The sequence below is a fragment of the Bacillus rossius genome, chromosome 16, assembly GCF_032445375.1.
Source record: "Bacillus rossius redtenbacheri isolate Brsri chromosome 16, Brsri_v3, whole genome shotgun sequence".
In the NCBI taxonomy this organism is placed as follows: domain Eukaryota; kingdom Metazoa; phylum Arthropoda; class Insecta; order Phasmatodea; family Bacillidae; genus Bacillus; species Bacillus rossius.
In genome coordinates this window covers 41047713-41062380 of record NC_086343.1, presented here as the reverse complement: position 1 = coordinate 41062380, position 14668 = coordinate 41047713, and the positions used below count along the sequence as shown (strand labels likewise).

The following is a 14668-nucleotide window of genomic DNA, read 5'->3' as shown; positions in this document are numbered from 1 at the left end:
CATGCTAAGCTACTGATTTGCAGTTCAGGTTTATTACCACCAAAAACTATCGACAGAGTGGAATGCTGCTTAAAGATATCGTGCCCTAATATAACATCTGCGCAACAGTTGTTTAGAACGTTAAGCTTTGTTTTTCTGTATATATTGTCCGAGATTTGTAAATCTACGGAACAATAAGCTTTTATAGGCATGGCCAAAGAGGACGATGCCATAGCTACTTCAGATGACGTAGGATATTGTTTTAATTTATGTTTGGAGACAAAACCATCATTTATGTAACTCTCCGAACTCCCCGTGTCTATTAGCCCTTCAGCTGGAAAACCATTTACTTTCAGTTTGACAATGGTTTTGGAAAGGCTAGTTGGAGAAGCAGCTGATGTTTTGGAAGATGTTGGTTTGGTCTTACGATTACGATTAGATTGGTTAGTAGGGAAAACCAGAGACTTAGCAGGAAGGCAAGCAACAGTTGAGAAGTCATCTGTGTCTTGAAGAGAGTCAGGTAAGGCGGCAGTACGATCTTTGGGCTTAATTGACCTACAGACTTTTGCATAATGGCCTTTCTTACCACAGAGTTTGCATGTAGCTTCTCGCGCTGGACAGGAAGAACGAGGATGATGAGGGAACCCACAGAAGAAACATTTCTGACTACTGCTGGCTGCGGTTACAGGAGAATTTGGTTGCTGAACTGGCTCAGTTGAGGCTAAAGGTGTCTGGCTAGGAATATAGGATTCAGAAATTATATGAGCTGATTCTAATGATCGTGCTTTTGCAAATGCTTCATCCAGGCTAAGAGTTGCGTTTTCTAACAAACGTTGTCGGATACTGTTCGATGAGAGACCTTTTATAAATGCATCTCTAATGTATTCATCCCTATAAGCTGCTGCTTTAACATCTTTGAACTCGCAGTCAGAGCTAAGGAGACGCAAAGATTGTAAGAATTGATTTACACTTTCATCAGGTTGCTGGTGTCGGCTCATTAGTTTATGCCTTGAAAATATTTCATTCTTAGGTTTAATAAAGAGTGAATCTAGCTTTTCGATTGCAGACGCATAAGAAGTACATTCGCTAATAAGTTCGTATATACTGTGACTCACGTGATTGTAGAGTAGTAACAGCTTATCAGATTCAGAAGCCTTGATTGAAGCTGTGAAGACTTCGAATGTTTTCTTCCAGTGATTCCATTGTGAGGAGCTTTTCCCAGTTGTGTGATCTGCTTCAAATCTCTCGGGCTTGAAATACTTGTCCATTGTTTGTATTAAATGTTTCTTGGTAAAATGTGCTTAATAAATTGACATAATAAACCTTATCATCAGAAACTAAGGCTTTATTAAGCACAAAACATGACTTAGATTGTTACATGAATTAATACATAGATTTGAATAAGAGGTAATATTGAAGGTTAAACAATGTTCATGCAAAGAGGTTGCTAAGAGGTTGCTTAGAGGTTAAAACCAATATCACCACACACACACACACACACACACACACACACACATATATATATATATATGTGTGTGTGTATGTGTGTGTGTGTATATAAGTACATATGCATATATATATACACACTATACCCAAAAAAGTCTGGTATAAAGTAAGAATTCTGAATTCTTGATATATATGAATTCAGAATTCTTACTTTACACCTGATTTTTTTTGGGTATAGTAGTTGCGACCTACGAGAACACAGTCCTTGATAATAAGTTTAAATAAGGGCGCGGTTACACGGGAGTCTGAACTACTTCAGGTGAACATGTTCAACTGTTGAGTGCGGTCTGAACATGTTTCGTTCGAGGCCATTTCTCATTTAACTTAAACAGGTTGGCAAAGTAGTTCAGATCGACATATCTTCTACATTAGCCTCTGATTGGCTGGTTAGAATATAAACAGTCTTTTGCAGAAATTCTAGATGGAAAGTGTTTCTGGCACAAGTTCGAGTAATATTTTACCGAATGCAACAAAAAAACCAACAGATAATTATACATATTTTTTAATTTATCGTGACCTTAATTTTCTTAAAACTGAGATAGGTACTCTCGCTCAGAAAATAATAAAAAATAAGTTTAAAAATTTTACTGTGCATGTTTGAATTCCCGATTTGTAAAAAAATATTGAGCAATATTTAAACACATTTCATTTCTGCTGATAATGCTGTATAAACAAGTGAGAAAATCCCGCGTTTTCTGGATGCAATTAAAAAATAGAGATCAACAACACAGTCATTCGTTGACAGTAGACAATCGGTTTTAGAGCTAAACACACTTTTCAGCAACTACCGTGTAACCGCACACTTTCGCGTTTGTAAACGTGTTTACTTAAACATGTTCACCTGAAGTAGTTCAGGGTCCCGTGTAACCGCGCCCTTAAGTTGGTTGGCAAAGCCGTACCGACCGGCTACCCTGCTTTAAAAATGGCCGCGTCTATGTGGGGGAATAATATCAAACGCCAATGTTTGAAAATAAGACGTTTCGAAAGAGTTTGTCGAATGGAAATAGTTGCACACATTCAAAAACTAAAACTTATAAAGTCGAGGAACACGTACAACATTTCAACAACAATCAGTGGCGTCTTGGAAAGTGAATATAATTTATTTATAAACGGTGTTTTGCTGCCGTTGCAGACTGTAAACATTCGGCATACAGGTCAAAATTCAGAACGTAAGTTGCCTAACGGTCCGTTGTCTGTCAGTTCGCAAACGCTCGGTGCCGTTAAATCGTATTTAATAAGTGATTCCACGCGTGTGGGCTCTCAGAAGAGATGGTACAGCAGTGATGCGCCACACAGTAATAAGTTCCAACTCATGGACTTCCCACCTATAGTTTGGCCAAGTCCCTTAAAAACTATTAAAAACTGGATATTATCTAGGTTTATCATCACACCGTACTTCGACCGAGAGTTCAGCATTGCCGAATTTGCTGAAGGATCAAAACAGGTACGAAAACATGTATACACTGTATTTTTTCATGTGGTAACAGTATTACAAAAAAAAAGGCATTATGAAGTCAGTCTTTTGCAATTTAGTCTGTGTGTTACTTTGTTTTCTATTTATTTATTTATTTATTTCTAGCCACGTGTGTTTGATTTATTATCTTGCAGATTATTTATTGTGTATAACTGTACAAAGACACAAGTCACTTGCTTTAGTTTTTTTTTTCAAATTAATTAAATGGTTAAAATACATATGTATTGGTTTTATTTATTATTTTGCATATATTTTTTATTGTGTATTACTCAAACACGTCACTTTTTTTATGAAGAGTTTTTCGAAAAATTATGTGTATTTTTAATAAATTATTCAAAGTATTCTAATTAATAAAATTTCTCAAATTTACCAAATGTAATTAAGAAGTGACCCATACAATAAATTTTTTTGTTAGTATTACACATCCAAAGTGGCTTAATTTGTTATATGTTGTGAGTAGGGGCTTTTGACAAATTTTGAAAGAAAAAATTCATGCAAAGGTGAATTATGCAGGAAAATTGTGGTGTATAACTGTTTAGAAATGTAAATGGGATCTTCTTGAAATTGCTGTATCTATTGAAAACCCTTGAATATATAAGAACTTAACAGAATATTTCTGAAAACGCTGCCAACTAGGCAATGCAGTACTCATGCGACTGCAGATAAAATTTTTCGGATTGGCGAGGTTGAGCCACTTCAGTAGGTACTCACGACCAAGTGGCCTGACAACTTATGAGAAGGCGAAAATTCGTTTTCCTATTTTCATCATCGATAAGCTGGCGTCATCTTGCATGTCGGAGAAGATGGTACGTGTAGGTGACACCTTACTAAAAACGCTAGGTTCCTACTAATGCAAAAATGCCCATTAATACAAAGTATTTTCATAGTCCCTAGAAATGAAATATTGAAGAGATAGTGATCAGCCGTTTGTAGCGTTACAGGACCCTGCCCTGCCAAGCTTTTAGGAGAATAATCATTATGTTTTGTCTTTCAAGGGGATCAACTGATTATATCATTCAAGGTCACGGTGACATAGTTTTGAATTATTCTTCTATTGTCTGTAATATTTCTTATAATTAATTATAGTATTTAATTATGTTAGAGAAATTTTGAACTAAATTTTTACCAATTTGGCTAGGTTTTTATTTATTTAAGAGTAATTTTTTTTTTTTTCCATTTAAATGTTCTTACGATAACTTAATTTTTACGAATGTGTTTCATTGTGTGTTGGTATGTTTTCCTAACATAGAATTGAGGCGTCTGTGAAAGAAATAAAGATAGAGGTGTGACGCTAAGACGCCTAAGCAATAAGATGATGCTTAATCACTTTCCATGTTAGAGAGAGAGAGAGAGAGAGAGAGAGAGAGAGAGAGAGAGTGTGTGTGTGTGTGTGTGTGTGTGTGTGTGTGTGTGTGTGTGTGTGTGAGAGTGTGTGTTTTTTTTTCGCCAGGACTGCAGGAGTGCTTTTTCGCTGGGGAATCACCGAATACTAATTGCAAGAATTACCATTGTAGCCAATAGGACAGCTTTTCCCAGGAAGTCCACATTTTTAACTGTGTGTGTTTTTTGTACTGTGCTTGTGTCTCATTAGTTTTTGAAGTAATGTGCTGAAACTACGTGAAGGGTGGTGGTTCATAAACAACATACTTATTATGAGATTGCCTGAGGTCAGGGTCGTGCCACAATAATGTAGTTAAACCTTCATTTTCATCTTTTTCCTGATATTTTATTTCTAAATTAGGCCCCAGACATGTGGCATAGACTCAGGTGGTCCGCTAGTCACCAAGGGTTTTTTCCCCGTGTATCTTTGTACCGAAACGACAGTCGCTAGGGACTTTATTTCCTGAAAGCACAGAACTGTACCGATCTGTAAAAGCGAGTGTTTTCTGTCAGGCCTATTTTGTCAAGAATGTGTATGTTTGTCATTGTAAGAAGAATAAATTTCATAACTCAATTCAAATTTTTATTTCATATAAAGTAGTAACAGTCTTCAAACAATTGCATAATCATAAACAGAACACCTAACTGCAAATCTTGATATAAATTTTCAAGTGTTTTTGTATGTGCAAGATACAATCATCATATTGTGACTTGTCAAAAGTTTGTTCAGTGCAAAATATTGTTGTATGTACAAGGATTGCAAGGTGATAAAAAGAGTGAGAATATTAAAAAAATATACTAATGCCATTTTCTTAGTTCAGAGCAGCTTAATAATGATACGTCTCCTTGTAGATGTATTCTGTTATCATAAATGGGGCATGCCATATCAAATAAACCAATAAAATAATTATTCTAAACCTTGAGGTTTTTAAAAATGTATCATATTTGGTGATTGTGTTCCAGTCATATGTATGAACAAAAATACAAAGTAAAAATAACAGTACAGTTATAACATCACAGTACAGTAGAACCCCTCATTCGACCTTCCCACAAACAACTCCTCCGGATATCCGACCTGGTCTCCGTGGTTGGCGAGCCTGTTCACACTTGAAAATGTGACGCATCTACATGTTTTCGTGCTGCAAACTGTCAGTTCAGCCGTGATTGTTGGTGTAGAATGTGCTCGTGCTATAATCTTGTACTGTTCTATGTTTTTTTTTTTAACCTAACGTAATGCATTGTGGGCAAAAAAAAGTGGAGGGACACTTCCGCAAAATCAAGAGTTAGCAAAACTGAAACAAAAATACATTACTGAATTCTTTAAATAAGGTATGCTTACATTGTATTCATCTTCTCAATTATAATTTAACAACAGTAAATGTTTGAAATGTACACAGCAACATTTTGACGTCATAACGTCTTATAAATCGATGAACGCCGGCTGCACGCACGGAAAATTGTCACGTTCCGCCTGAGCCGAGCGTGCAAGAACCAGCCAACCACAGTGCGAGAAAATCTTCTATAATATCAAACAGGTTAAGGGGGTCTTTTTAATTAATTGTTCGTGATTATATTCAAACAAATTATTTAAATTAAATTTGCAAAAAACTGTAAATAATATTTGAAAATTAAAAAGTTATGTAATTTTGCATCAATGTTTTCTTATGAAGTTATCACGTAAAATTATCGTTCGTGAACCGAATTTACTGACAACCCCCTCCCCCTTTTTCTTACAAATGAAGTTGTACTACAGTGCAGACTGTACAGCTGGGCCCGGATGTGAGAGTGTCGAGGGGGTCTGGCGGCGTGCGGCAGGCGGTGGAGGCGGTGTCCCGGCGGCTGGCGGACGCAGACTTCGAGGGGCTGGAGGACCTGGTGGCGCCGGCGGCCCTCCGCGAGCTGCGGGCAAGCGTCTCGCACTTCTCGCTGCAGCAGCGGCTGGAGCTGGCCGTCTCCGCCGAGGACATGTACTTCTGCTTCCCGCACCAAGTGGGCGTCATGTTCGACGACAAAGGTACGCCCCTCCCAGTCCGTTCAAACATTTGCTGATGACATAGCCTAAAGTAAATTGACCTCAAAGATGTCATTTAGCGGAGCGACGTGACAAAATAGACGATGAACAGAAGCTGGAAAAACGTTACACCAAAAGATGACCCCACTGATCCAACTGAAAACAAATACGATTTGCTTATTTTATCTGTGTTGAGCATGCTGCGGTCCACATCTACTCGGTTAATCGAGACTCTACGGTATGTTTGAATAGTTTTGTGAGCATGGTGGCACAGTGGTGAGACACTGCACTTGCATTCCCGCTGCAACGCTGCGGTGAGCTGGTGGGTTTTCATCCCGCCACCCCTCAGATGTTCGGTCCGAGTGTATTCCAGTTTTCCCTATGTTGGCCGAGGTGCCTTGCAAAAGACCGCGGACTCTTCCTTTCCTATTTTCCCTTTTTTACTGGTTGGGAACTAGGCCTGTGCGAAGCTTCTGCTACGTGAAACAAGCGAAGCTCTTTTTAATATCAGATTTAACTTTACCAGGAAATTTTGCTATTCGTTTTATTTGAAGCTTCGGTTGTGATGCAAAGTTTCTGTTCTGATGCGAAGCTTTGCATTTGTCGCGAAACTTTAAAATATTGGAAGCCCAATATTTGCTCATCAATTTTTTTTTTGTATTTTGCTTGAATAGAGTTGGTCACTTTTAAAAATAAAAATGTGGCACTCAGTTTGCTTTGATGAATGCTCAATATTAATACTATGCATGTTTATTTTATATTTTATAATAATGTAATAAGTTCAAACAATACAAACGTAAAATCCTGTATTTTATAAAATAAGCAGCTGCAGCTTCCCCAAGAACAATATTTATAATCCGATTCAACTTCGCAAATATTTAAAACATTCAGTTTACAAAATACTAGTATTTGTACAGCCATTTGAGAACCCTGCTGTTTCTTATTGGACCAAGACAAATACACGTTGTTTGTGAGAAAAACGTTGCAGTTTATCATTACTGAAGTGTTTGCTGTTGCGATAATATAATGTTGCTGAAAACTTAAAATGTTTAAAGAAGCTGAAGAAATGGAAACTCGTTTTGTCGCACATGTGACTGGAGTTAAATTAAGATTTGTTTATGATTAGTTTTGGTATTGCAATAAAAATTTGGTTTTAAAGGTGAAATTTTTTTGCCTGTGCATCTTCAGCAATTTCCCAATTTATAATAGCATGATTTTGTTCATTTGTGGCAGAGGTGTTAGCGGCACGTCATTGCAATAAACAAAGCAGCTGCACTATTTGTCACACTTTTCTTAGTCACATCTCTGTAAACACGTTATCGTACACAGTTTATCCATAAATAAAATGTACATGCAGTGCCTGATATCTTACATGTGTACTTAAATAAAGTTGGTTCTGGAAATAATTGCTATATTTAATGCTGCAAGAACAGCGTGTGCTGAAAAAGTAACAGGCATTATGTCAGTACAGGTAGCTACAATTAATGGTATATTTTTTGCAGGAAACTATAAAAAAAAATTATAATTTTCTTTATTTATTTATGTCGAGAATAAATATTTAAGTTAATAGAAACTTTGAAATATGTTACAAAATATTTTCAAAACTGTTATGCGAGGCTTATTCTAAATGCTAGTAATTCTGGCTATAACATAAATAATGGGGATATTAGACGTAATTATGGTAACTAGAACATGCAACACATCAGGGTAAGGTATCTGGAGTGACTTGCAGTATTGAATTATTCCTGCATTCACCTCAAGAAATTTCAAGAAATCTTGGTCAAATTAGGATTTGAATCCAGATCTTTTATAAGTTCAGTCTTACCACTGTGCTATAGTTTAATAAAATGTGTTTTTTGTTTCCTATTTTCACAAATCAAGCTGCACCTAGCCTCATTATTTAAATTGGGTATAATTTTTCATTTGCTGGTAAGTTAAATTCCAATTGTTACAAAAATATTTGGCTAAACAATAATTGTCTTTGTGAAAAGGTAAACAGTAGAGTCCTGCTAATCCGAACTAGGTAATAAGGGCCAAGACCTGTTTGGATTCGGATTAGCCGACTCTTGCTGTAATACAAGAACGTGTAGTAAAATAACATCACATCATATAGTTATCATATACAGCCTGTAACACTTGAGAGAGAGAGTTTTTAATATATTCGAACACTCAAAGTACTGTGATGACTTTTTTATCTTCACTTTGTCCATTTTTTTTAGCAAGTAATAAATGTTTCAAGTGAAAAAAAAAAAAACTAGTTTAATCATCAGGACATTATTTCTGGTACAAAACAGCACGATTACCGTAAAACTTAATGTTGTTTCCGAGTAAAATTTTCAGGAAAAGTATTGGTACCAAAATAAATCCTTTGTGCGCAAATAATTGTAATACCTTTAAGAATTAAATAGACCGATAATTTTTTTTAAAAAATCATAGATTCCTAAATACATATGTTATAATATGAAATAATAAATCACTTATATAAATTAGTAACCCATGATAAAAATTGGGTATCTATCATGCATTTCGAGTTGCTGCAACTACTATAATTCAAATTCCTTTTTAATTAAAAAACAGAGTCATTTGTATCTTAATATTTTAGAAATATTAACTTCTTCACCTCTCACTTATATATAAATAATTCCATGAAAAGATTTTGAGAATAGCTGAAAGTTAAAACACTGTAGCATCATCTATGTTCGCAATTGTTTCAGTTTCATTCAGGCACATGATTACTGTCAGTGCACGAATCACAGCCATCCTGTGCGCAAGCTAACATGTCCTGAATGGCCTGGTGAAACAAGGAAATAGCTTATCTTGCAATTATAAGGAAGAAACCGCTGGCGTGGGCATACCTTGTTGCGTCTAATGAGCAGTCAAATATTTTTGCGAGAAATAAATAGGACTACTTATAAGCTCGCGGATAAAATAATTTTTAGATATGTTATCGTTCAACGGAAATGTGCGTCTATTCCATCTGGCCTACGAATTATTTGAATTCAATGTTCGTGAGACCTTTCCAAGTGTTCAAACGGTGTTTAGTAATAGCCTAATAGTTGTTGCTTTAACTTACCCGGGTTTTTCCACTGTTGGTTTGTGTACTAAATTTGCCAACTGCTTCTTACTTTTGATACAGTTTTTCAGTTTCTTGACACATAAAGAGCGTTTAGAATGTTTTCGCCCTTTCGTAACACTTTGGCATTTTGACAGAAAACAAAACGTGCCGTAGACTGCACGCCTCTCACTCAGTCGCAGGTTGGCAACAATGGAGAGGTCGACAGTCGGGATGGGGCGAGCATGGGAATTGACTAAGAACACGTGTGATTGGCTGGGCAGAGGGACAGGGGTTAGAAGGGAAGGTTCGAGGGAGGCAGCAGAAAACGACTTGGCCGATGGGCCTGCGACTGAAGCGCTATCCTACGAAGAACGGCTGACCTTTCTCTTCATTCTTGCCCTATGATTCTGTAAAAGACTCGCAGATGTGTTAGCATTGGTAATGCATTCCAGTGGCAGAGGGCCTAATAAGCTTTACCATTTTAATATTAAGATATAAATAGAAACTATGAAAAATGTGTTGAAACCAAGATGAGTCTTTCAGTTACATTTCCTTAGAAGTAAGAGTTTAATATTTGATGATACTCTTGGTGAAAAACAAGAAAGTGTATTTACAAAATTTTCATTATTCTAAACCTTTTTTATTTTTTTTTATTTTTGCATATAACTGGCAACAGAGCACATTCAAACAAAGACACCACTGATAGCAGATATCGTGCATTGAAAACAGAGTAAATGCCCTTTAAAATACACACTGCAATCTAAAGGTAAGAGACGCTATAGTATTGGCATCATGTACTTGACGACACCAGTTGTAGGTTTTGTTGGAAAGTAGGCAACTTGTTTACATGCTAGGCTCAGCTCAATGAGCAACATGTGTTTGCAGGTGGCAGTATTATCGGCATATGGAGTTTTCTTATTGGCTGTGGGATGGGGGAGGAGCTAGCATTGTCGTCTTACGTTATCTTCTATTAGCTTAAGGAAACTAACAGTGTTGAATTAAGTTTCTATGTACAGTGGAACCTCGTTACTACGAGAGCTGACAATGGCGGCAAAAATTCCCGGAAAAACGAGTACTCGTAATAACCAAATATAAAAAATTAAAGTTAGATTCTGGACCGTCCAAACAGTCTTAACTTGAAAACGGTGCACTATAGTGAAAAATAGTGAAAAGTTGTAGCAAATTAAATTACGGATAGAAAGTGTCTCTATAGAATTTTTTGTATCTACAATGGTTTTTGATTTAATCGCGAATGAAATGGCCTCATACAAAGACCGGCGCCGTTCAAGGCCATGGAGGGAAGGTATGTTTGGCCGGGGAGGGGGGGGGGGGAAGCGAAGGAAGGGTGATGGCTGGACTATTTTTAGATTTACCCCTCCATCTTAGGAGTAGAAGCAACTGGCGCCGTCAAGAGAAAGAGAGAGTGCATGTTGTTTGTCACCAGTCCTTGCTCCCCTGATCTTTGCTTATACCCGCCAAGGACCCAGTCCATCTGGCACCTGCGTAGCCATGCAGCTGTCTGTGTTTACTGCTTGAACGTTATTTTTTCTACTGATGTTTTTCTTTTTTGAATATGCCATTCAAATCACTTGTAATTATGAAAGGGCCAACAAGGAGGCACTCGTAATAACCGGTTTAATTTAGTATGATTTACGTAGTCAAACTGACAGTGCATTACAAAACTGTCGTAACAACGAAGGTCTCGTAGTATCCCGTACTCTTAATAACGAGGTTCCACAGTATTTGGGCATGTCTCTACCTGTTCCCTGGGTTGGGATGCCCAGCTTGTATTTCATGAGCGAAGCAGGTGGGGATCGGACTGAAACTTGGTCATAAGTAATTTATGAGCGCACAAAGTTTTTTGCAGCTAACATCTTAGAGGTCACATTGGGCTGAGTTTCTGCTGTCTGGAGGCAGCTCGTCCAAGGCTAGCTGTTTAGCTGTTTAATACCTTGTCCTCACCTCTATGGAACTTGTAGCAGCGACGTTATCTTTTTATAGCATAGAGATAAATGTAGGCTACAATAACCCTCTGCCTCTCTCCTCCAATAGATCAGCAATTGTAGAGTGCAGGTGGTTCAAATGTAATGTTGGCAGTATTCATTATTTATAGGGCTTTTCTGATACCACTATCATTTACAATTTAAGACCTATCGGATATAAAAAGTGATAACCCTCAAAAATAATTAATTTGCTTTTTCAAGTGTTTTTTTAAATACAGTTAAGGTTAGGTTACAAATGTTTTTTTTGGAAAAAATACGACTGAAGCTTCGTAAAAAAATTATTCTCACCTCCTATATTTCCTTATAATTTTTTATAAATATTATTCTTATTATAAATCTGAATGTTTTGAAAATTGTGCATTAGTAATTTCTATTAACTTAAAGCTTAACAGTGCCAAAGATGATAATTTTTTAGATTTGCCTTTAAAAAAGTATTTACTATTCACTATTCAAACTATTACAAAAAACGTAGCATTATTTTTTAAGAAAATCGAAGTTGCGAACATATTTTCCTATATTTTGGCATCAGCTGATATCTGGTCCCAGACAGGCCCTGAGTTATCGCCATGTGACGAGGGTGGAGGACTGACGTGGTGTGATCCCGCAGACCAGCGGCGGTACGTGGAGATCACCATGTGCTACCACGTGCTGCGCGGCCTCAAGGAGCTGCGGGAGCAGAACGTCAACCCGCCCCTCAACATGGGGCTGCTCCCCGAGTACCAGGACAAGCTGTTCATCTGCAACTACCGCTTCGTGCGCGAGTACACCCGCGGCGTCGCCGACCAGTGGACGGTGAACGTGGCCAACCACTTCCGGCCCGGCGAGACTCTCAGCTAGCACCGCCCCCACCCCCGGTGTAGTTCTCCATACCTGCCACCAAATCATCAATTATTCTTCATTTAAGTTGGAACTATTTTTTCGCCGCACAAAGACTTCGATAACAAATAGAAATGATGGCAATGTACAAATGAAAAAAAAAGTGCTTCAGTTACAAATTTTTTTATTCTCATGTATTTAAAATATAAAAATATTACATTTTTTTTTTTTAGCATTGCAAAACAATTTTATTTTGCCTTTGTTTGGCACGGAAATTATGCGTATTTGAATCGTGAAAGACTCTTTTGGTCATGTTTTCAAGTTTGTGAAACTTGTGAGAATTATTTGAGTGGTATGTGGACAACCTTGCCAGATGATGACAAGTTGATAAACAGAATTGAATGCTTGATACCTGTCTAACTTGTGGAATTTCAAGGCTGAGATGACGACTGTAAGGCACATCCTGGCAACTATGCTTGTAACGTACACGTGGAGGACTGTCCCCCGAGTCACTTTGCTCCACGCCGTTTCTCGCACTTCCTGCAGACACAGGTCGGGGCTTCGAGCCAGAGGTTGGCAGACGTGATGAGGGGGTAGCCCAGGTCCAGGATGGTGTTGCCGACGCACGTGTTGCTCTTGCGTTCGAACAGGTTCACCGTCACTCTCAGCGACAGCTGTCGGGAGAGAGGCACACACAACACACTCAAGAATCACTGTGCCTGTTTACTCCACCATTCGGCTGTTGTTTGAGTACAAAGCCTACTGTGTTCTTACATTACTTCTTTTTACCAGTATCTCCCCCCCCACAATCTTTATACACCTAACAAATTTCACATCGTGCCTTTCAGCTATAGCAGCCAACTTCTCTTATCTCAAACTGGGGGGGGAAAAAAAACTGTGCATACTAGATACAGTTGAATAAACTGCTGAGACATTGAATAATCAGCAGAAAGTTGGCAGTTGCTAGAAAATACAGGATATAAATGGTTGTACAAGACTTTGCAAAAAAATAATGAGTAAAAAAAATCATGACAATTTGTTGCTTATGAAAAGAAAATATTACAAAAAAAAATGTATGTGTGTACTTACCTACGCATGCAAATAATTGATAGAAATGAAATAATTCAAAAAATTGGAGTGGTATTATAAATAAAATTCAAAGTATAAATTCAATCAAATTAAAAATTGAAATACAAATTAGTATTCAATATAAATATAAACATGTGTATAAAATTATTTAATTTACTAAAATAATAGATATAAATTTTAATTAATAGTGAAAATAAATAAATATGCTGAATATTTATTATAAATCATTTATTAAATAATTTAATTTATAATGCAAATAAATTTTACATACAGGAACATAACCTCACAAACACTCCCATGGAAACGGCCACAAGACTACTGAACCTTCCACAGACAATCCCTGCCAGCGACTATGGAAGCTTACAAGCAACCTGACATTGTCATAAACCTTGTTTTTATAAATACACTTCAAAATACCCTTATAAAGTTTATAAACACAATTTCTGTCACTATTATTTAAGCATGTGCGAATATTCAAATACGAATAATAAAATATTCATTTCCTTACGAATATTTGACATACACCCACATTCACTGTTGAGGTTAAAGTCATTTGTGCGATACAAATACCCATTTTTGATGTTTTAATGACAACAACCATGGACTACAACACCACAAAACACGGCCACTCCATTGCGGTGACCATTAAAAGTAGTAAACTTCAAAGTTACCTCGGTACATGAATCTATAGTTACAATTGATCTAACACCATGTGATACAGTAGCAGCTTCCTTACTGTATGTATCTATGACAAAACAGATGTGTATATAGATAAAAGAAATTAAATGTTTAAGATTCCAGATTAAATTAGCATGAATTGTTTTTATAATATTGCTGAACCAAAAAAATAAAATAAAACAATTTATTTGATTGTGTTAACAATGAACACTCGTAAATAACTAGGGTTTAAATGTGTAAATATGAGCTTATTTTATTTGGGCATACAACATTACAAAAAAAATTCACTTTCTTGTGAAAGATATTGTATTGGATTTCACTGTATTTTGTAGTTTGCGAAAATTTTCTGCATCAACATGTAAAGTAACTGGTTCTGGAAAATACTGCGAAAAATAACTGAAATGAAAAGTTTGTTGGTTTGGTTGGATTAGGTAAGATAAGTTAACAAGCTGCCTAAATAAAAACACATTGTTTTATTTCATAATTTAAATATTTTAACAAACTTTTTCCATATAATTATTGTAGCTGATTTAACCTAACCAACCTTTTACTTTATATTATTTGTCCTACTTCCTAGAAGTTGTTACTTGATGTGAAATAAAAAATTTTGTGGGATTCTATCATTCTTAATATTTGAATTTGAAATTTGTATTGCATTGAAACTTAAAAAACTGATA

The 14668-nt window shown here is 36.6% G+C and overlaps 2 protein-coding genes across 4 annotated transcripts in view; one reads left to right on the top strand and one right to left on the bottom strand.

Annotated features, from left to right (window-relative positions):
• The first annotated feature begins 2182 nt into the window (after positions 1-2182).
• On the top strand, positions 2183-12633 carry LOC134540452 (m-AAA protease-interacting protein 1, mitochondrial). Its single transcript, XM_063383214.1, has 3 exons — positions 2183-2929; positions 6155-6353; positions 12016-12633. Exons 1-3 carry the CDS (start codon positions 2408-2410, stop codon positions 12243-12245), a joined length of 951 nt encoding a protein of 316 aa, XP_063239284.1. The 5' UTR covers positions 2183-2407; the 3' UTR covers positions 12246-12633.
• The window catches only part of LOC134540451 (mucosa-associated lymphoid tissue lymphoma translocation protein 1 homolog), a 64457-nt gene continuing 62180 nt past the window's right edge, over positions 12392-14668 (bottom strand). For all 3 annotated transcript variants that reach the window (XM_063383211.1, XM_063383212.1, XM_063383213.1), the window contains one exon: positions 12392-12898. In XM_063383211.1, the coding sequence (XP_063239281.1) occupies positions 12734-12898 (165 nt within the window). In that variant the 3' untranslated portion in view covers positions 12392-12733. The remainder of the gene's footprint in view (positions 12899-14668) is intronic.